This window comes from Pongo abelii, chromosome 2 (assembly GCF_028885655.2).
Source record: "Pongo abelii isolate AG06213 chromosome 2, NHGRI_mPonAbe1-v2.0_pri, whole genome shotgun sequence".
In the NCBI taxonomy this organism is placed as follows: domain Eukaryota; kingdom Metazoa; phylum Chordata; class Mammalia; order Primates; family Hominidae; genus Pongo; species Pongo abelii.
The window spans coordinates 106539582-106562776 of record NC_085928.1 but is presented as its reverse complement, the minus strand read 5'-3'; the positions used below and the strand labels follow the sequence as shown (position 1 = coordinate 106562776).

The 23195-nt window shown below is 42.6% G+C and overlaps 1 protein-coding gene across 47 annotated transcripts in view; it reads right to left on the bottom strand.

The window, feature by feature from the left end:
- Positions 1 to 23195, bottom strand: part of MAP4 (microtubule associated protein 4) — a 228772-nt gene that overhangs the window by 43170 nt on the left and 162407 nt on the right. For 46 of the 47 annotated variants that reach the window (XM_054550373.1, XM_054550374.1, XM_054550376.1 and 43 more), the window contains 2 exon segments: positions 20863 to 22008; positions 19734 to 19856 (listed from right to left, as the gene is read on the bottom strand). In XM_054550373.1, coding sequence (XP_054406348.1) covers positions 19734 to 19856; positions 20863 to 22008 — 1269 coding nt within the window. 47 annotated transcript variants of the gene reach the window in all.

Genomic DNA, 23195 nt, shown 5'->3' with positions numbered 1-23195 from the left:
TCAACAACCCCATTCTCTCAAAACTAGTCGCCCCCCACAAACGACACACACATATACACCCTCAATTTACTGACATGGTGGGGAAAAAATTAATTTGGCTTTGAGTCAGAAGGCCAGATTTTAAAACCTGTGTCACTTAATAGTTAAGAGTCTTCGAAATTCATTTAACTGCTCTTAGCTTCAGTTTCTTCCTCTATAAAAGGAGGGGAATCTTTAAGGTGCTCTTGGATTCAGTTTTACCACTTTCACTTCTGAAGTTGAAACAGACATTCAGGTAATCACAGGCCCGCTGCTATGTCCAGCCACAGTGTGATTTCAACTTGGGGCTCCACTAGGCAGTACGTTCAGTAACCTTTCTGTCTCATGTGAGAGTGCTGCCTATTGGCAGAGGCATGACTGGGCGTGGCGGACGTTGCAGCATTATCTGAAGAAAGTGGTAGTTGGCCCTTATATTCTGAAGAAGCGGAAAATACCAAGGCAAAGAAGAAGCATAGAAACTTGTTCCTTATAGCCAAATTATTTTGAGTTCTGGCCAGCCTACCCAGACTCACTTCACTAGTTCATCCCTACCCAACAGCTAAGGCAATAACCAAAATTAAAGGTCTCTGCTACCTTCAGATATCACATATTCTGCCTCAGTAATTCTATCCATAAACAGCAGACTGCAAAATGTGAACCAGCCAAAAGACCAAGAGCAGAAACCAGAAGAATGAAGCTAGCCAGGCACAAAGGAGTGCATATTCCAGACTACAGTTCATACTGTGTAGATCATAAATGTGGTCAAACTGAAAAAATATAATTATGAGGTCAACATCTAGCAACTGGGCCAAGCACTGGCTTCATAGTTACAAGGCTCAGGAGACAGAGAGTTGAAAGAGGCAATCTGGGGAGGGGGGCAGTCAGAACAAGAAGTTCAAGCCCATAGAAGGGGCGAGTACCCAAGACATCATGCCAGCCAGATGCTCAGGCATACAGATAAGCTTGGTGGTCACCCAGGGGTCTGAGTACAATAAAACACATAGCCGTGAGGATTGAGGGAATATATATAAAAAGCATTTGACAAAGTAGTTAAAACACAGAAATACATATTGTATCTACTGATGCTAGCTTTAAAAAAACAACCAAGAAGGCCGGGCGCAGTGGCTCATGCCTGTAATCCCAGCTCTTTGGGAGGCCGAGGCGGGAGGACTGCCTGAGGTTGGGAGTTCGAGACCAGCCTGAACAACATGGAGAAACCCTATGTCTACTAAAAATACAAAATTAGCCGGGCGTGGTGGTGCATGCCTGTAATCCCAGCTACTCAGGAGGCTGAGGCAGGAGAATTGCTTGAACCCGGGAGGCAGAGGTTGCAGTGAGTGGAGATCGTGCCATTGCACTCCAGCCTGGGCAACAAGAGCGAAACTCCATCTCCAAGCAAACAAACAAACAAAAAAACAACCAAGAAACTGTACATATATATATATGAAGTAGGTTTTCCTACTCCCTATAGGGAATCTGATGTGTAGTAATAATAACAACAACAACAAAAGTAAGAAAGCCTAAGTCCCTGGACTGGAGAACTGCTGCACTCTGGTAAAGATAGACAAAAACAAAACAAAACAACCACTACTACTCACAAGAAACAACATATGAATCGTAATTGCAATCACTAACAGATAAGAGAAAAAGAAAAGCTAAATTTCAAAATCTGGGGCACTGCCTAAGGAAAGTAAATAACCTATTCCCTGAATCCCTTTTAGGACAAGGGTCCATTATATCCATCGACAGTACTGCAAAGACACTAAAGTATGTGTGACAGTACAGAGTCAGAATGCTGGGGCTTCCCTAACAGACCCCTCATTTTACAGAGGAACAAAATGGTGTCCAGAGAAAAAAAGTGGTTTGCCCATAATCAAATGGTGAAAACTTAATGGAAAAGCCACAAAGAAGATGCTAGGTTTCTGACTGCCAGTCTTCCCAAACCGCTGAGCAAAAATTAATCTTAGTCACTAGATGACTCTCCTTTTCGATGTATCTTTTTTTTGTTTGTTTGTTTGTTTTTTTTTGAGAGGGGGTCTCACTTTGTTGCCCAGGCTGGAGTGCAGTGGTGTGATCTCGGCTAACTACAACCTCTGCCTCCCGGGCTCAAGCAATTCTCCTGCCTCAGCTTCTGGAGTAGCTGGGATTACAGGCCCACACCACCATACCTGACTAATTTTTGTATTTTTAGTAGAGACAGGGTTTCACGATGTTGGCCAGGCTGGTCTCGAACTTCTGACCTCAGGTGATCTGCCCAACTTGGCCTCTCAAAGTGCTGGGATTACAGCTGTGGGCACTGCGCTCAGCCCAATGTATCTTTTGTGATCATTGAAGTACTTCAAACTTTAATTTGGAATTATAATTTAGTTCTTTTGTGATCAATCCAAAACTCCCAAATTAACACACAGTATGCATACACATGTGTGTGTATGTGTGTGTGTTTAGAGGAGCAAACGCGTGTTTGAAATAAGGGAGAAAAAGAAGCAATGCACTTAGTTTCGGTGTTTACATCTTAAGAACGGTCTTGTTTTAGGCCGGGCGTAGTGGCTCATGCCTGTAATCCCAGTACTTTGGGAGGCCGAGGCCGGTGGATCACAAGGTCAGGAGTTCGAGACCAGCCTGGCCAACATGGTGAAACCCTGTTTCTACTAAAAAAAGATACAAAAAATTAGCCGGGTGTGGTGGCAGGCACCTGTAATCCCAGCTACTTGGGAGTCTGAGGCAGGAGAATCGCTTGAACCCGGGAGGTGGAGGTTGCAGTGCGCTGAGATCCCGCCACTGCACTCCAGGCCAGGTGACAGAGTGAGACTCCATATCAAAAAAAAAAAAAAAAAAAAAAAAAAGGAATGGTCCTGCTTTAATTATGCAAAGAGTGAGTAAGGTGTGGGTGACTTATTCCTTAGCAAACTTCTGTTTCTAATTTCCAGTCTTAAGAGAACTTAGATTTATGTTAATATCTTTCTATGGTGCCTTAGCACTGTAAGTTTCCTTTCATGTGGCTTCTGAGTAGGAAGACAGATTCAGCCTCACTAAGAAAAAGCAGAGAACCAGAGGCTTTTACAGAGGGGAAGGGACAGAGTAGCTTATAGTTTCATTACACTAGGCCGGGCATGGTGGCTCACCCCTGTAATCCCAGCACTTTGGGAGGCCGAGGCGGGTGGATCATGAGGTCAAGAGATCGAGACCATCCTGGCCAACGTGGTGAAACCCTGTCTCTACTGAAAATACAAAAATTAGCCGGGCGTGGTGGCATGCACCTGTAGTCCCAGCTACTCGGGAGGCTGAGGCAGGAGAATTGCTTGAATCCGGGAGGCGGAGGCTGCAGTGAGCCGAGATCGCGCCACTGCACTCCAGCCTGCCAAAAGGGCGAGACTCCGTCTCAAAAAAAAAAAAAAAAAAAAAAGATTACACTATTGCTTTTGCAAGGCATACAAAGATATTAAATGGAAGAATAATTAATGGCTTTGTTGCATCCCAAATGAGGTGAATGCCACCTGGATGACAAATGATGGGGAAACCCTAGTATAGAATAATTAGTAAAACTCAAGAAAGGCTGGGCATCGTAGCCCATGCCTGTAACACCAGCACTTTAGAAAGGTTAGGTGGGAGGATCACTTGAGGCCAGGAGTTCAAGAGCCTGGGCAACATAGTAGGACCCACATCTATACAAAAAAATTAAAAAAAATTTTTTTTTTAGCCAGGTGTGGTGGTGCATGCCCATAGTACTAGCTACTTAGGAGGCTGAAGGAGGATCACTTAAACCCAAGAGTCTGAGGCTGCAATGAGTGAACTATGATTACGCCACTGCACTCCAGCCTGAGTGACAGAGACCTTGTTTAAAAACAAAACAAAACAACCCACAAAACACCCTGAGAATGGCCAGTTCAGTACTCCAGTCCAAATAAGAATTACAGACATAATCTCACTCAGGGATGCAGATTTATCCACAGGAAATAGCCACAGCAAGAAACTCCAATCTCCCAGCCACTGTAAAATTATATCAAGTTGGTGGATGAGGTAAATACATGAAGTTTGAAAAGGGTGAGCCTGCCTAGGTAAAAAGAAACACACTTAAGTACCAGAAAGACTAAGTCCTAGATTCAGCTGCCACTGGGATTCCTTGTCTCTAGGTTCTTCCTCCCCAGGAGCTGGGATTACAGGTGTCCCAGCTAATCACCACACCCAGCTAATTTTTGTATTTTTAGTATGCATAGGGTTTCACTATGTTGGCCAGGCTGATCTCGAACTCCTAACCTCAGGTGATCCTCCCACCTCAGCCTCCCAAAGTGCTGGGATTACAAGTGTGAACCACCGCACCCAGCCCCTTGCCTCTAGGTCCTATTCCTACTCACTCACCTCTGCAAAGTCTCTTTGAACCCCTCCTGAGTTCTTCATATTATCACAATACTCTATCTCGTTTTAGAATTTAGAAACCACACTGTAATCTTTTATTTATACGCCTTTCCCAGGAGCTTCTAGAAGGTAGGATGTGAACTGTGCATTTGTGCCATGTGGGTGCACTGCACAGTGCTTGACTCACAGTAAATAAGCTTTCAAAAAAGATCTGCTCAGTGAAAGGATGAGTAGATTCCTTTTATACTGCATCTGCATCATTTGACCTGATCCGTTCCATCGTTAAAGCTGTCTTCAACCCAACCCAAGAGGTGGTGATCTGGAATGTCCTTTGAGCTAAACATTGTGAAGTTCTATTCCATTCTGTCTGAGTTTGAAGAAAGTGCATGGATTCCTGTGTGTCTGGGCAGAAGGTGGTTTCTAGGACTCTTGGCAAAGCCTGCAGGTCTCTAATCCCAGTACATGTACTGGCAGATATTTCTGTTTTAGCTTTGTGCTTGGAGTTAGTATTTAACCTGTTCAGGGCCTTGGTTTTTATACATGACAGACAACTAGTTTCTCTGCATTCTTTCTTATCAGTTACCAAGGCAACACTACTTTCCAGATTGACCAATTGTTCCCAGTTATTGCCTCCAGGAAACAATTATCATTACAATGAAAGTCAATAATTCTACTATTAACAAGGATTGATGACACTCACTCCTTGTTAATAAAAGGTAAACTTGTCAAGTTATAATCTAGTTTCTTGCCTGGAAGTAAATGTTCCAAGTGTTCAGACATACATACATATAGGTAAAACTATTTCAGAAACCATATTCTACATTTTAGAAACATTTCTCACGTTTTAACTCAAGAAAATAAATCATGATTCTGATTAACTTTCAAAAGATGAGAAGCAAACAGACAGAATGAATAAGCTGAGGCGAATAATCTGATTTATGTGAACCAAAGACATGAAAATGCTTATGGATAAGAAATACTCTAAAGGCCGGGCATGGTAGCTAAGGACTGTTAATCCCAGCACTTTGGGAGGCCGAGGCAGGCACATCACCTGAGGTCTGGAGTTTGAGACTAGCCTGGCCAACATGGTGAAACCCCGTCTCTACTAAAAATACAAAAACTAGCTGGGTGCGGTGGTATGCACCTGTAGTCCCAGCTACTTGGGAGGCTGAGGCAGGAGAATCGCCTGAACCTGGGAGGTGGAGATTACAGTGAGCTGAGATGGCGCCACTGCACTCCAGCCTGGGCTACAGAGGGAGATTGTCTCAAAACAACAACAACAACTCTAAAAACTACAACTTGGAAATATTAAACCTTTGTTCTTTTAAGTCTAGTATGGACCCTCCCATAGCCCTCCCCAAAAGAAAAGAGAATCATCCAACTAAACTAGGTAGACAGATAACCCATTTCTTCAAGCAAAAATCTAAGATCTTCTGCTTTTAGAGGCACACAATACCCCTAAGATCCTTCAGGAGCTTACTTTCTTTTCCCCAGTTTCATCTCAAAATGTTTCACAGATGTCCCTGTTTCCCAAACTTGACTTTATTCCATGCACCTGCACTTCACTATGTATGCCTTTACACAGCTGTCCCTTAGAATTCTTTACCTTAATTTGCTCAGCAAACTCTTAGCCATACTTTCAGAGTCTCCTGTGTGAAGATTTCTCTAGGTCTTGTAGGAAAACTTAGTCCCTTTCTGCTCTGTATTTCCATAGGATCTAGCTCACACTTCTATCCTTTTTCAGAGGAGTAAACTTCTCTCACTGGAGAAAGAAAATTGTCTGTTTTCCACCCTGGAATCTCTGAAGAGTAGAGAATGTGTTTTACTAGTCTATTTTTAGAGTAGGAGTAATGTCACTTGGTATCTACTGAACGAATGAATAAACTAAATACTAAAAAGTACAAATCATGCTGTGTGTCCGCTATTTGCAGAGCAATAGGCAATGTTTATACACTTTGGGAGGCCAAGGTGGACGGATCACTTGAGCTCAGGAGTTCAAGACTAGGTTGCGCAGCATGGCCAAACCCAGCCTCTACAAAAAATACAAAAATTAGCCGGGCACGGTGGCACACACCTGTAGTTCCAGCTACTTGAGACTGAGGTGGGAGTATCACCTGAGCCCAGGAAGTGGAGGCTGTAGTCAGCCGAGACTGTACCACTGCACCCCAGCCTGGGCGACTGAGCAAGACCCTATATTAAAAAAAAAAAAAAAAAAGAATGGAAGCCCCCTTACTGTCACCTCCATATCTTAAAGAAATAACTGTATCTGCAATACTGTAAATCAAAACTAAGTTTTTATTTTAACAGTGTGTTCAGAATCCCCCAATGCTATTTGTCAACCAGAGGGTACAAGTAAAGGGTGAGGGAATATGAGGGGAAGAAGCTTCTTTTAAAGTAGGATATTCAAGCCAGGCATGGTGCCTCACACCTACAATCTCAGCACTTTGGGAGGCCAAGGAGGAAGGACTGCTTGAGGCCAGGAGTTTGAGACCAGCCTGGGCAACAGAGTGAGACCCCATCTCTACAAAAAATATTCACCAGGTATGGTGGTGTACACCTGTAGTCTCAACTACTTGGGAGGCTGAGGCAGGAGGATGACTTGAGCCTGGGAGGTCGAGGCTGTAGTAAGCCGTGATCATGCCACTGCACTTCAGCCTGGGTGACAGAGTGATACCTTGTCTCAAAAAAAAAAAATACAAATTTAACAAAACAAAGTAGGATAATCAATTGTTGCTTGATTCATTTCAAAGAATATTTAAATGTTCTGGCTCAAACAAGGTAATGACCGCACAGTATTTTTTGGAGATTAAAAGAGTTTAGGATGGCAATGAGTATATAGTAAGGTTCAATAAATGGTAGCTATTTTTAGCCATGTGACTAGTCCCAATAGATTTCATCAGCACGGTAGTAAGAAAAAAAGCCAGTGGGGTCGGGCGCAGTGGCTCATGCCTGTAGTTCCAGCACTTTGGGAGGCCGAGGTGGGTGGATCACGAGGTCAGGAGTTCGAGACCAGCCTGGCTAACATGGTGAAACCCCATCTCTACTAAAAATACAAAAATTAGCCGGGCGTGGTGACACATGCCTATAATCCCAACTACTCAGGAGGCTGAGGCAGGAGAACTGCTAGAACCCAGGAGCCAGAGGTTGCAGTGAGCCGAGATTATGCCACTGCACTCCTGCCTGGGCGACAGAGGGAGACTCTGTCTCAAAAAAAAAAAAAGAAGCCAGTTGAATCAGAGGGCAAGTGGGGTGAGAGTAATGAGGAAAGGAACTTCACAAATGGCACTACAGTTAAGAAAAGACATTACCAAATGGGTACTTCTCCAGTTGTAAAATAGTAGCAAGTTCTAAGATAACAAATGGTTTTTTCATCTGCTGAGCATATTTTATTTATGTACAAGGGCCTTGAAACTGTTAAGAATTCTGGGTTTATAAATTACTTCAAGTTTCACACCAAGAGAGTTTCTCACCATAAACTGACATTCCCAGCTGCTGGTAGACAGTTGATGAGCTCAAGCAAACTGAAGAAAGAAATGAAAACCAGATTATAAGAAGACCAGGCTTCATTATGACAAAGAGAGGGCCTATTTACAGGGATCCCAAACTGTCCCATTCACAGCAGCAGCATAGCAAGTACACTGTCACTCACAGTTCTACTTGGTTTCCAGGGGAACAACTAACATGGAGCGGGTACTGGAATCTAATATGGATCATCCTTTCAAGCTTGTGCTTCCCTTCACAAAAAACACAATCCTATAAGAAGTCCTTTTCTGGCCAGGTGCGGTGGCTCACCCCTGTAATCCCAGCACTTTGGGAGGCCAAGGTGGGCGGATCACGAGGTCAGGAGATCGAGACCATCCTGGCTAACACAGTGAAACCCCGTCTCTACTAAAAATACAAAAAATTAGCCAGGCATGGTGGTGGGCGCCTGTAGTCCCAGCTACTCGGGAGGCTGAGGCAGGAGAATGGCGTGAACCTGGGAGGCAGAGCTTGCAGTGAGCCAAGATCGCGCCACTGCACTCTCGCCTGGGCGAAAGAGCGAGACTCCGTCTCAAAAAAAAAAAAGTCCTTTTCTGAAAAGTTGAGCTTAGACTTCCTGACGTATTGCATTAATCTTCCCTGCCTGGAAGAACATGCATAGTATGCAAAGAAACCTTCTGTTAAAGTTTCCCTAAATTTGAGAGCAGCATGAAAAAGTAACAGTAGAGCAAACAGTAAGCTGGAAGAGACTTTGGCAATATATTCACTTTCCCTACTTCCAAACAGGGTAAGATCAGCAAAAAGATAATTCACTTATAATTCAAAAAATGTCATTAGGCATCATGTATATATAAAGCTCTAGGCTGGGTGTTAAAAAGTACACGTAAATAAATCAAACAGACTCTCTCTGGACAATAAAATGCTAGACAGAGTCAAGAGACCTAGATTCTAATCCTAAATTAACCTCTAATTCACAGTTTATGTTTTCATGATGTATCTTTATTTCTCCAAGTAGAAAAGTGTTTAATTAGTGCCTAGATACTAAAAAAAGTCTATTTTATATTTACTAATTGTCAACCTTCATCTTTTTCTTTTTAAGTACCTGAAACTACCGGAAGCTTCTGAAGCAAGTCTAAGAAAAGCATGGATCTTAGAAACATAAAGACTTGGATTCAAATTCTAACCCTGGCACTTCACCAGCTATGTGACTTTGACAGCCTCCATTTTCTCATCTGAAAAATGGAGATAATCTTTAATACTCTTATTTTATGTGTGTGTGTACAATCTATTTACCTATTTCTAGATAACCAGGCAAATAAAATCAACTCAATAGGTGGTAGGTGCTATTATTATTATTTTTTTTTTTGAGATGGAGTCTCACTCTGTCTGGAGTGCTGTGGTGCGATCTTGGCTCACTGCAACCTCTGCTTCCTAGGTTCAAGCAATTCTCCTGAGCCTCCTGAGTAGCTGGGATTACAGGCGTGTGCCGCCATACCCAGCTAATTTTTGTATTTTTAGTAGAGATGGGGTTTCACCATGTTGGCCAGGCTGGTCTCGAACTCCTGACCTCAGGTGATCCGCCCACCTCTGCCTCCCAAAGTATTGGGATTACAGATGTGAGCCACTGCGTCTGGCCAGTGCTATTATTATTAACACCCAGATTAGTTAGAGGTACTATTATTTTTACTAACACCACTAATAATATCTTTTTTTTTTTGGGCGGGGCGCTGGGGGGGGGTGCGGGGCGGGGGATGGAGTCTCACTCACTCTTTCGCCCAGGCTGGAGGGGCAGTGTTGTGATCTTGGCTTACTGTAATCTCTGCCTCTTGGGTTCAAGAGAGCAATTCTCCTGCCTCAGTCTCCTGAGTAGCTGGAATTACAGGCATGCGCCACCGTGCGTGGCTACTTTTTGTATTTTTAGTAGAGACGGGGTTTCACCATGTTGGCCAGGCTGGTCTTGAACTCCTGGCCTCAAGTGACCTGCCTACCTCAGCCTCCCAAAGTGCTGGGACTACAGGTGTGAGCCACTGTGCCCAGCCAACACCACTTGTAATATCTTTACTGTCCAAACAATGGAAACCATGGGTGACACCATTTGACCACAAGACGAATGAGAACAAGGTATGTGAGAACTGGTAGCAATTTGGGGGCAGGGCAGTTAACATGAATGATTCAAAGCGAGGAACAAATATAAACACCAGTGATGGACTAACAAAACACGTGAACACATTATGCTGTTCGACAGAAAAACTCGATATGCAAGACATAAACTCTCCCTACGATAAGCTAGAAACAGTGACTTCAAGAAAAATATTGAGTGGATTAATTTTTCTTCTACAAAACTGAAAAATAAGAATAGGACAACTCTGAAAAAGAATAATAGGGCAAGGGGTTGGGCTAGCTCTATTAGATTTAAAATATATTAGGAAGCCTGGTGGAAAGATCAATGGATCAGGAAAGAAAGTCCAGAAATAGACCAAATACATGCAGAAATTTAGGGCATGACAAAGGTGGCAGTTCAGTGGGAGATCGATTATAAACACGATGGTGGGATGACCAAGTAACCCTGCCTCACAACCTTATAAACAAAACATACCAAAACAACAACAACAACAACAACAAAACCCACAAACAAGCGAATTCTAGATTAGCCAACAATTTAAAATGAAAAACATTAATAGAAGAGAAAATAAAATCTTTTCATAATTTCAGAGCAAGGATTGGCTTTTATAAACTTGATAATACATGAAGAAGTCATTAAAAAAAGTCAAAAAAAAAAAAAAAAAAAACACAGCTGGGCACGGTAGCTCATGCCTGTAATCCCAGCACTTTGGGAGGCTGAGGCAAGTGGATTGCCTAAGGTCAGGAGTTCAAGACCAGCTCTACTAAAAATACAAAAAATTAGCTGAGCGTGGTGGCAGGCACCTATAATCCTAGCTAGTAGGGAGGCTGAGGTAAGAGAATCGCTTGAACCTGGGAGGTGGAGGTTGCAGTGAGCCAAGATCGCGCCATTGCACTCCAGCCTGGGCAACAAGAGTGAAACTCCATCTCAAAAAACAAAAAAACAAACAAAAAACACCACACACACAAAATCTATGCCATGAAATAATTTTTCACCGATTAGATCAGTACACATAACCCAAAAAAAAAAAAATCACACTAGTAGAGAAAGGCAGGGAAACAGGTATTTGTCTATGTTGAGGGTGGGAGTAGAGATGTGCCTTTCTCTACAAGGGACATCTCTGTAGGCCTACAGAGAGCAATATGGAACACCCATCAAAATTATGAATACATATTCTTCAAACCAGAGATTCTTACTCTGGAGCCACTTTTTATTACACAGACGCACACGCATGAGGATGACATCCTATAAATACAAAGATAGTTTATGTACCATATTTCTAATGAAAAAAAGTTGGGAAACACCGAAATGTGCATCAGTAAAGAAGTACTGGCCAGGCGCGGTGGCTCAACACCTGTAATTCCAACGCTTTGGGGAGGCTGACGCAGACAGATCATCTGAGGTTGGGAGTTCGAGATCAGCCTGACCAACATGGAGAAACCCCGTCTCTATTAAAAATACAAAATTAGCTGGGCGTGGTGGTGCATGCCTGTAATCCCAGCTACTCAGGAGGCTGAGGCAGGAGAATCACTTGAACCCAGGAGGCAGAGGTTGCGGTGAACCGAGATCATGCCATTGCACTCCTTCCTGTGCAATGAGAGCGAAACTCTGTCTCAAAAAAAGAAAAAAAAAGTACTATAATACATTAGTATATACCTATGTAATGAAATAGTATACAGCTATCAAAAAAGAATGAGTCCTATCTAGAGACATGTACCAGGAAAAAAGATTTAAAAAAAAAAAAAAACGAGGCCTCTTTCTTTATACTGATTCTTTTTTTTTTTTGAGATGGAGTTTCCCTCTTGTTGCCCAGACTGGGGTGCAGTGGCGCGATCTCGGCTCACTGCAACCTCTGCCTCCCAGATTCAAGTGATTCACCTGCCTCATCCTCCTGAGTAGCTGGGATTACAGGCATGCGCCACCACACCCAGCTAATTTTGTATTTTTAGTAGAGATGGGGTTTCTCCACGTTGGTCAGGCTGGTCTCGAACTCCTGACCTCAGGTGATCCACCTGCCTCGGCCTCCCAAAGTGCTGGGATTATAGGTGTGAGCCACTGCACCTGGCTTCTTTATACTGAGTCTTAAAAGATCTCCTTAAAAATTAAGTTTAAAAAGAATAGCACACATCAGTATGTATGTATACGTCTCATTTATATGAAATCAGGAAATTTATATGTTATTGCTTATTATACATAAATTGTCTGGAAGGATATATAAGATATTGTGAACACTGGTTGCCTTTGGAGAGGGAAAGCTGGAAGGCGGTTAGTGGAGGGAGGCCAACTTACGTTTTACTGTATACTCCTTTGTACCATGTGAATGTATTAACTTATTCGACAATTAGTTTTAAAATTCTTTTTAACTATTAAAAAAGCATACATTGTCCTTAGGGAAAAGGTGTGGTAGAATTTATAGAAGAAACAATAAATTTTGTCCCAAACCCATTATCCTTCCCATACCCACTCTGTAAGGCCACTGCTAACACAGTCTCTGAGCCTGACCTGACCCACGCAGGGCCCCAAAAGTTCTGCAGTACTGGTCTTGCTTCCTCAAGAACAACAAATCCTCTTTCTGCATTTCTTTGGAAGTACTGAGCAAAAAGAGATGGCTGGGATTTCACAGAAATTACATGTTAACTTTTGGATCACTGCTGAAACTAAAGAATGGGTCTAGAAGCCAAAACGAAAGAACTGGATAGAACACTGGAAATCTCAATGAATGCTGGAAAGCCCTCTACATACTATTTCATTTTCTGCCTTGGTAATAGGGTAGCTAATAGAAGATAAAAACAGAGAAGCTGAGAATGTCTTATGCAAATAACAACCTTTAGCATTCTTTACTCACACAGCAGTATTCTTTAGTGGGTACATACTCATGCATAGACAAGCTTTACCCAAAAGAACAAGTCCATACCATGCAGAACACAATCCCATGACGAAACCTCTCTAAAAGCCTGACTGGCTACTAAAACCAATTGGTGTTTTTTTTAAATTCTGGAGTTAGTAGCTACATCATGCAAGCTGGGAAACAGTGATTAAGAAATAGTGTCACTTGTAGGCTGTGAAAAATCTCAAAGACAAGGGAACATTTTTTGAAAGCTAGATTCAGGGAAGCCACGATTAAATGTATACTTTTTTGGGGAACTGGGGGTGGGGGGAAACGGGGCTACCATTTCTAAATCTTAAAGGAATCATCTTCTTAATCTCATTCCAATTACTTGACTGAGTAGAGCCAAAAAAGAGTAAAATTATGAGGAACACAACATGGGCAAGTTTTATGGACTATGTTTGATGGACACAGACCATGCCCAAAACTCAAACCCACATGCAACTGTGGGGAAATGGATATAAGCAACAAACTGGTCAAAAAATGTATCTGTATCATTGAGAGATCATTTCCCATTACTAGAAACACAAATAAATCGGTGCCTACCAATGCTGATTTGAGGCCACCATTTCCTCATAAGGAGGTGGACTGATTTCATTTAACCTAAAAGCAGTTTGGATATTTAGTCCCACCAGCACAAGCTACATATAAATTGAAAAAAATCTCATGCACATAGCTAGACATGAAATATTTTCTTTCCTCCTGTGAATCCTTATACCAAGTAATGATTAAAACTTAGCTGTAAACTTGATACATAGGAGGCATAATTTAAAAAAAATTAAGAAATGGATGATGATAGGTCTTTTGTTAGACAATTCATTGAAAATTCAACTTCCCCTAAAATTCAACGTTCAGTGCTGGGTAAAAAAGGCATGCAACCAAGTTACCAGCCTCCTCAAGCAGGACACAAGGAACACATTGGCTGCAGAAAACACACAGTAGCAGTTACAGGTTTCATGCCAACAAACCAATGATAACAAGGATGATTAGAGTCTGGATGGAGCCAAGGCACAAGCTCTTTGCCTTTCTGATGCTGACTCAAAAGCCACAAGCACACACATTTCCCCATGGCAGGTTCATACCAGCAGACTTCAGTTGCTTATATCTCTCTTGTTCCTGGATTGTAGACTTTGGCAAAAGTGGAGTAAGTCCTCGGGACTTGGTAGGTCTCATGTAGCCTTTCATTGGTTCTGCCATTCTGCTTCTATCTTCCTTTTTCCCTTCTCCTTGTGTCTTTGATTCAGATTTTTCTGTCATTTTCTGAGGTGACTCCAAAATCTTATCTTTGGGTTCTGGGAGTCGAATACCCTTGGAAGCAGTCATTATTACTAACTTATCCACCACCTCTGAAGGAGGAGCTTTGACTTTGCTATGTAAGAAATCTGACTGGATTTCTGGTGTTGGCAAGGAAACACTTTCCAATTCCGTGATTTTACAAGCCAGACTAATTTCTTTTAATTTATCATTTTCACTTTTTGGAGACAAAAGAGTCAGATCTACCTTCTTATTCAAACTATCTGAACCTTTGGAATTTCTATCTTGAGCATTTTGGTCCTCACAAAAACTGAGCTTTTGTGCTTTGTCTCCCAGTAAGTCAGGAATCTGAACTGGAACAGACCCTTCTTTAGTCTCTTTCTCTTCGTTCACTGGATGTGCTGGGAAATTACCTCTATCTGCATATCCTTCTAGGGCTCTGGCCTCTCCTGGTAGGCTCTGGTCTTCTACTGGCACTCCAGGAAGGAGGTGACCTTTTGCTAGCTCTGTGACTTTCTCTACTGAATGCTTAGACGCACCATTGTGCACTGACTCAGATTCTCCTATCACATGCCCTTCATCGATCCCTGCTTCATTTTTCACGGAATCAACAAGCTCAGCTTTATTCTTAAGAGAGTGATCTCCATGACTGTTAACTGTTTCTATGGCTGCTGTAATAGGTAGAGCAACTCCTCCTGTGCTTGTAGAGGGCACAACAGCAGAGGGAGCCTTGGGTCTTTCTTGACCTGGGACTCCATCTTTGGTGCAGTTATCTACCATTAATGATTTGGAAATCTGGGCTGGCGCTATCTCTTGCCCATTTTTTGCCAAAGTATCTGGAAAGGAATCACCTTCCTTTACTACTTGAGGAGTAGGAGTGGGCAGTTTTTCACAGGCTGCTGATTCCAGAACCTCTAGAGGAGATGATTTATTTATCAGCTCTGATGGTGTTCTGGGACAGGTAAATGTAATATTTCTATTTTCGTCCATATAGGCCATTCCTTCAATTCCCTGGTCCCCTGTGGTTTCCATGGGAACATGTATTTTTGTTGCATCTATCTTATTCTCCAGAATGTGCTTCTCAGGAGAACTATTTTTAACCTTTTTACTTTTTCCATCATTACTCCTTTTACTTGGTTTGTCAGCCACTGCAGTGTATCTATTGGCTGCATCTGTCTTATTCTCCTCAGATACTACTGAAGGAACAAATCCTGCCCCCTGGATTTGCTCTTGGCAGCTCACATCTGTCACCTTGGCAGGTAGTTCAGTAACAGTAGAAGCCTTGACTGTGCTTATTTTGTTTTCCCCAAGAGTCCCAAGCTCAACAAAATTAACCTGAAAATTTCCACCCTTCCTGTCAACTACTTCCACTGTGGGTGTATCTGGTGTATGTGAGAACGAAGAATCATGCATTTTGGGGAAAGTAAATCCTATTTCCTTGCTTTTATGGGGAATACTACCAGCATCTCCATCCTTCCCTTCAAAAGGTGGGCTGAGGATTTCTTCCTTCCTCTCCATTCTAGCAGGCTGTGTGGAATAATAATTTTTAAACTTTTTGCTTTTGCCTTCATTGCCTCTCTTTTTAGGCTTTTCAGAAATCCAGGGAGCTGCCTCATGATCCTTCCATGGACACCTTCCTTCCTTGCTCTGGTTACTGACACCCATATCTTTGACTACATCTCCTGTTTCTGCACTAACACCAGAAGTCTGAGTCATGCCTGATCCACTTTGTAAAGGAATCAATGCCTGCATGATGCCTGCCACCTTAGGCTGAGTCATCTCTTTAGGCTCCCCCATCACCACTGCCTCCATGAGATCAGCCTTAGTGCCTGGTTGCTTTGAAGAATTCAGCCCCAGCTCCTCACTCTTATCCTGAGTAGTTATTCCTTCAGTTTTAGAGACTGGCTCACTCGGTATGAGAACAACCCTTCCGTCCTTCTGGCTGTCCAGAAGAAATGGCAGCTCAGATTTTGCTTTTACTTTCCCAGAATCTGTTCTCATTTTCCCAGAACTTCCCCTTCCCTTCCTGCTTTTGCCATCACCTGCCATTCTCTTAAATGGTTCATTCTCTACCCCAGGGACCTGTACCAGCACTTGGCCCTGCAGCTGCTCAGAAGTAAAGATGCTGATCTCTTGTCTTTGGTTGGGAAAAGCTTCCTTTTTTAGTTCTTTATCCTCTTCAGTTCCTTCAGGAAACTCCTTCAGTTTGACATTCTGCAGTTTAGTCATTTTACTTTCATTATTCCCTTCTTTTAGATTACATTCTAATGGATTACTTGCTATCAAAGTGGGTATCAAATTTGGTATTTCTTTTGCTGCTGTGGGTTTTGAAACTACACCCATAACCTCTTGGTCCAAGAAAGGAGAGCAACCCTCTTTGAGTCTGATATCCAAAGGAGTTTCTACAGTGTATGCAGAAACTTCTGCTAGGGGTCCTTTCAGATTGAGAGGGCCTACTGACTGGCTTTTATCTACAGGAGTCTTCAGGTGGGGTGCAGGCTGTGGTTTGTATTCATGTTGCTTCAGCAATTTCTTGTCTTGGCTTTGTGGTACTGACTTGTTACCTTTGCTCTCTTCCTCTACTCTCAGCTTAGACTGAGAACTCATTGCAGTTTTGGGGGTTTCTTCGGAAGGATATAAAGGAATTCTGAGACTCTCTGAGACAAAGTTCTCAGCTACCAGTCTGGCTGCACTGGAGTTAACTACACATTCCCTTTTCAAGTTTTCTCCAGATACAAGTCCATATTCTGTACCCATAGTGGTAGGCTGGCTGGGGAGAACACCTGATTTTTGTGTGTCAGCTGCAAAGGGATGACCTTTAGGCTTATCTGCATTGTCATCATCCCAAGGTCCTCCAGCCCGGGGTTGGGAATATCTCTTTTGCTTTGGTTTCTTCTTCTTTTTCTTCATCATTATTGGTGTGCTTTCTATATCCCAGGCCTCCCTGCCAAGATCCCTCTGGGGTTCAAGTGAGTCAACATGAATACTTTTTCTTTGGTTCCCAGGCCCACCACAGGAGGATGAACCAGAGACCCAACCTGACTCAGACAAGGAGCAGTGGCCCAGCCTGTGATCAAGAGTCTTCCATGGAGGAGAGCCTCCCAGCAGCTCAGGAGGGACCCTGGCAGGCTTGGGCCGGGGTGACCTGCGGTCACTGGGTCTGCAAACTTGTTTGGCTTGTGTGGGAGGGGTACCGCAATACATGAAGTTGGCTAAAATTCCAAACAAAAAACTCCTTGTTATTGTTTCTTAAAAAAAAAACAAACAAAAAAAAACAACAACAAACAAACAAAAAACCCAGACCATATAATGACTAATTTAAGGAGACTATTTTCACTAATACATATACTACTTACTGTAATTTGCTCAGGAAAACAGTTTTTTCTAAAACATTTCTCACTTTGAACTGGCGCTAGCAAAAATATTTAACAGATCATCATCTCAGGTAAAGATTGTTTTCAAACATTTATAAAATATTTGAAATTTCAGAAGTAGCAGGATTGAACTTTTAAAAATGAAACATTTCACATCTTTTAACCTCTAAAAATAAGCACTTACTGCCTGTAAATCTCATCTGATTTATATTGGTCATTATTAGTGCTTGCCTCTTTTTGGTGAAATTTATTAATTGCTTCAGTTAAATATACATGATTTTGGACAAAATTTATAATTCTAAGACTTGGTTACCAATATTAAACTAACACTTGTCAAACAAATCAGATAGATTCTGGGAGCTAGATCAGAAGGCCAGACTTAAGTCACTTCACGCACACACACAAAATATACTGAATCCACATTTCGGTCAGAGAAAAATTATCATAATTCCAGAACCAGAGTATCCTACTTTGAAAGACAAATATGTTAAATTTCAACATTCTGCTCCTAAACGTACTTCCCAAAAGACAGAGAAATATATACGTTAAGTAGGATAATTAATTTTAACAATTAAGATGAATACCTTTGGAAGAGTTTCAGCAGGTGATCTGGTCTAACCTTCCTCCAAGTTAATATAATATGGATCCAAGATCCTGGCAAGAGTCTCATTAAGAGCAGGTATATGCCAGCTCCTGTCAAGTCTGACCCAATAAATTGATTTCCAAGAATATTATAATATGTAAATAGTGCATTTCATTCTTGTCCTTACCCCTCCAATATCCTCTAAATCCTAGCCTTTATTTAATATCTCAGGTTAATTACTGCATCGCTCAAAAATTGCTAGGCTATAGTAACCCCCAGTATTTATAACACTTAATTCAGCAATTAATCGGCAGCTATTCAGTGCCATCTTTTATACTATTTTATTCAATTATTATGTAAATCTTGGGTTTCAGAGTTCATGCCTGAGAACTTATCTCTTCATTCCGGTTATAATATAATAATTCAGGGGCAAGGACTGGGACTTAAATATCTGTGTGCCTTAACATGGTGTATTTTGTATACCATAAGCACTTGATAAATCTTTACTGATTTGTTGAGTCAGTAAAACAACATTTAAAAAAAAAAAAAAATCACACATTTATTTAAGCTCTAGTCTTGTGCTAGGTAGTGTGCAAACATTAGAGATTCTAAGTGAAATAAGTCATGGCCCCTTATGTCCCATATGTCAGGATGTCCACATTCCAATCATAGTCACAGAAAAGTAAACAGAAAATCAAGTTGATAATCATATACATATGCTTCTGAGTTATTAAAAACAGGTAATCTTAAAATTCACTGAATAATCAAACTTTAAATTGGAAAGTATCTTACAGAAGTACCTCTCAAAGTTTAATGAAAATTAGAATTATCTGGGGATCTAATTAAAATGCAGATGATAATTACAAAGGCCTAAGGTACAGCCCAAGATTCTGCATTTCTACCAGCCTCTCAGGCAATGTAGATGCTGTTGGGCCATGGAACACTGTAACTAGTAAGGCTTTAGAGAACATTTGACCAATTAATTTATATTATAGCTGAGTAAACTGAGATATAGGCAAGTTATGTAACTTGCCTAAGACCACACAGGATAGAATAGTGAATAGCTGAACCAGATCAAAATTTGGGTGTCCTTTCTTCACTATGAAAACAGTGGAGAAGGTCAGGCGCGGTCACTCACGCCTGTAATCCCAACACTTTGGGAGGCTGAGATGGGCAGATCACCAGAGGTCAGGAGTTCGAGACCAGCCTGGCCAACATGGTGAAATCCCATCTCTACTAAAAATTAGCTGGGTGTGGTGGCAGGCGCCTGTAATCCCAGCTACTCACAGGAGGCTGAGGCAGGAGAATTGCTTGAACCCAGTAGGTGGAGGATGCAGTGAACCAAGATCAAGCCATTGCTCACCAGCCTGGGTGACATAGTGAGACTCTGTCTCAGAAAACAACAACAACAACAACAACAACAACAAAAAAAACAGTGGAGAAAAAAAATTTAGGTATCCTGATTTGCTGTAGTAGTAATTTTTAAAGATATAACAAGCTGACATTCTGTCTAAACCAGATAAAATCTGTCTAAGAGAATTGACTTCATAAACTATACTGCTGATTACCACCATACAACAGGGAACTAGAGACAATGTCTACCATCACTACTCTATCGCCCCTAATTTGTTTCAAAGAGTTCATTTTGTTTTCCTAATTTACCTGAGGTCTCTGAAGAAAGCTCAGAAGGTTGACTGTTGCATGGTTTCTTTTCCTCTAGTTTTTCTAACACAGAATCCTCACCGGCCAGCAAGCTGCACTTCTTCCCCGTTCCTGTGACGGTTTCTAAAGGTAATAACAAAAGCCACACACGTTTCAGAGAAGCATGATTTCAGCCATTTTCCACCTGCCAGAAATTGGATATGGGATTAGTTTCTGAGGAGTTCTCCTACAAGGGGCAGCAAAGGAGTGAAGTGATAGTTGGAAGCTGAAGTTGGGAAGGTATGTCTAGTTATGTTACATTTTTTTTTTTGAGATGGAGTTTTTCACTCTTTGTTGCTCAGGCTGGAGTGCAATGGTGCGATCTCGGCTCACCACAACCTCCGCCTCCCATGTTCAAGTGATTCTCCTGCCTCAGCCTCCCAAGGAGCTGGGATTACAGGCATGCGCCACCATGCCCGGCTAATTTTGTATTTTTAGTGGAGACGGGGTTTCTCCATGTTGGTCAGGCTGGTCTTGAACTCCCGATCTCAGGTGATCCGCCCACCTCGGCCGCCCAAAGGGCTGGGATTACAGGTGTGAGCCACCATGCCTGGCCGATGTTTCGTTTTTTAAGATGGGAAAAATAACAAACGTTTGTTAAATGGGTGGGAATGATCCAATGGAAAAGGATTTAAATTGGTGTGGGGGCAAAAAAGGGAAGAATACGTGGGGCAATATATCGAGTAGGAAAGAGGAGATGGAATCTAGGGCAAAATGAGGAGAGGTTGGTCTTAATTAGGAGCAGGAACAGTTTACTTATAAAAATAGGGGAGTTTTCATAAGCAGAGTCCATGGATACAGACACAAGTAGTTGGGTAGATAATGGAGTAGAAGTTTGTGGATGTTCTATTTTATTGCTTGACTTATCTGGAAGAAAAACAAGACAATCAGCAGAGAATGAACACAGAAAAGGTGTTGGAGGTGGGAGGAGGGTAAAGGTGGGAAAGAGTTGTCTAGGAGAGCAGGAGTATGAATAAACTTGCAAAGTACAGTGTGACTGTCTGTACTTTACCTGGCATGATGTTTGTCCTTAGTCTTCTTGAGACTACCCTGATAGAGAGAAATACTGAGAATAAGCACAAGCACGTACCTGGTGAAATCATGAAAGTAGGTGCAGCTGACTGCCCCACATCCTGCAGAGATTCTAAATGGGAATCCTCACTTATTCCTTTTTGTGTTTGTGCAATTTCCATGTCTTTAATTGGAACTGGTGTTGCCTCTGTTTCTGAGAGTGGTGGAACATCTTTGGCTGGAGTCACATTGTTGGCCGGGGTCAGAACCCCATCCTTAGCCAGGGGTGCTTCTGTTTTGAGGGCTGGGACCTGATCCTCAGTCAGGGCCACCTCCATTTCTGGAGGCAGACATACGTTCTTGATGAGAACTACTTCTGTTTCTGGAGGTGGAGCCACATCCTTGCCCAGAGCCATTTCTGTTTCTGACAGTGGAGACATGTCCTTCAATGAGCCCACTTCTCTTACTGTGGACAGAGCCACATCCTTGCCCAGGGCCATTTCTGTTTCTGGGAGTTGAGCCATGTCTTTGACTGGGGCCACCTCTGCTTCTAAAGGCAGTGCTTTATCCTTGGTCGAGATCACATTGGTTTCTGGGGGCAGTGTCATATCCCTGGTCAGGGCTACCTCTGTTTCTGAGGACAAAGCCACCTTCTCAGCAGAGGATATTTCTGTGGATGATATAATGTCGTTAGCCTGTGCCACCTCTATTTCCGAGAGTAATATCAAATCCTTGGCTGGGTCTATCTCGTTTTCTTTGGGTGGTCCCATGTCCTTGAAAGGGGCCAAGTCCATTTTTATAGGAGATGCCCTCTCTGTTTCTTTGAACAGTGTCACATCCTTGGCTGGGGCTACCTCTGTTTCTGTGGGCAGTACCACATTCTTGGCTGAGGACACATCTGTTTCTGTGGGCCATCTGACATCCTTAACCAGGGCCACTTCTTTTTCTATGGGTAGTTCCATGTCCTTGACTAGGGCCATATCTGATTCCATGGATGGCTGCATGTCCTTGGCCAGTGTCACATCTAATTTGGTGGGTGATTCCATATCTTTAGCCAATGCCACCTCAGTTTTTGTAGCTAGTGCCATGTCCTTGGCGAGGGCCATCTCTGTTTCTTTAGATGGTGCCATGTCAGTAGTCTTCAGTCCCATCATTATTTCCAATGCTTGTGCTGGTGGCCTCTCTTCTGATGCCATTTCTATCTCCTTGGCTAGCTCTAAGGGAACTAAATTGGAAATTTAGTCCACATCATTGTCTACTCATACCTTTGCATTAAAAATGCTTACTTTCTTCAGGCATAAGATTATTTGGCTTTTGTGACCATAAGACTGTACACATAACTAAGAATTAATGTTAGACCGGGCACAGTGGCTCACGCCTGTAATCCCAGAACTTTGGGAGGCCGAGGCAGATGGAACATCTGAGGTCAGGAGTTCGAGACCAGCCTGACAAACATGGTGAAACCCTGTCTCTACTAAAAATACAGAAATTAGCCACGTGGTGGCAGGCGCCTGTAATCCCAGCTACTTGGGAGGCTGAGGCAGGAGAATTGCTAGAACCCAGGAGGCGGAGTTTGCAATGAGCCGAGATCGCGGCATTGCACTCCAGCCTGGGGGACAGGGCAAGAGTCCGTCTCAAAAAAAAAAAAAGAAGAAGCTAACGTCAAGTAACATACTAACATATTCTGCCTACTCTTTGACAGTCTCAACACTTGGAAGAATAAGATGTAAAATACTGGGAGGACAAGTAGTGGAGGAGAAATGGCAAAGAAGAGAGAAAACATAGGCTTCAAAAAATAACATGGGCACAGAGTTAGTATTAGAAAGATAATCTGTGGGACAGCAGGTCAGTCATGCTTCCTATCAAGAAAAACCCCAGAGTTCTAAATCTGTACTGAATTTTTGTTTTTGTTTTTTGAGACAGGGTCTCACGCTGTTGCCCAAGCTGGAGTGCAGTAGCATGATCTCGGCTCCCGGGTTCAAGCGATTCTCCTGTCTCAGCCTCCCTAGTAGCTGAGATTATAGGTACACACCACCACGCTGAGCTTATTTATTTATTTATTTAGCTCTTTCACCCAGGCTGAAGTGCAGTGGTGCAATCTTGGCTGACAGCAACCTCTGCCTTCCGGTTTCAAGTGATTCTCCTGCCTCAGCCTCCCTAGTAGCTGGGATTACAGGCACCTGCCACCACGCCCGTAGAGATGGGGTTTCACCATGTTGGCCAGGCTGGTCTCGAACTCCTGACCTCAGGTGATCTGCCCGCCTTGGCCTCCCAAAGTGTTGGGATTACAGGAGTGAGCCACCGTGCCCGGACCAATTTTTGTATTTTTTGTAGAAATGGGGTTTCACCATGTTTGCCGGGCTGGTCTGGAACTCCTGACCTCAAGTGATCTGCCTGCCTCAGCTTCCCAAA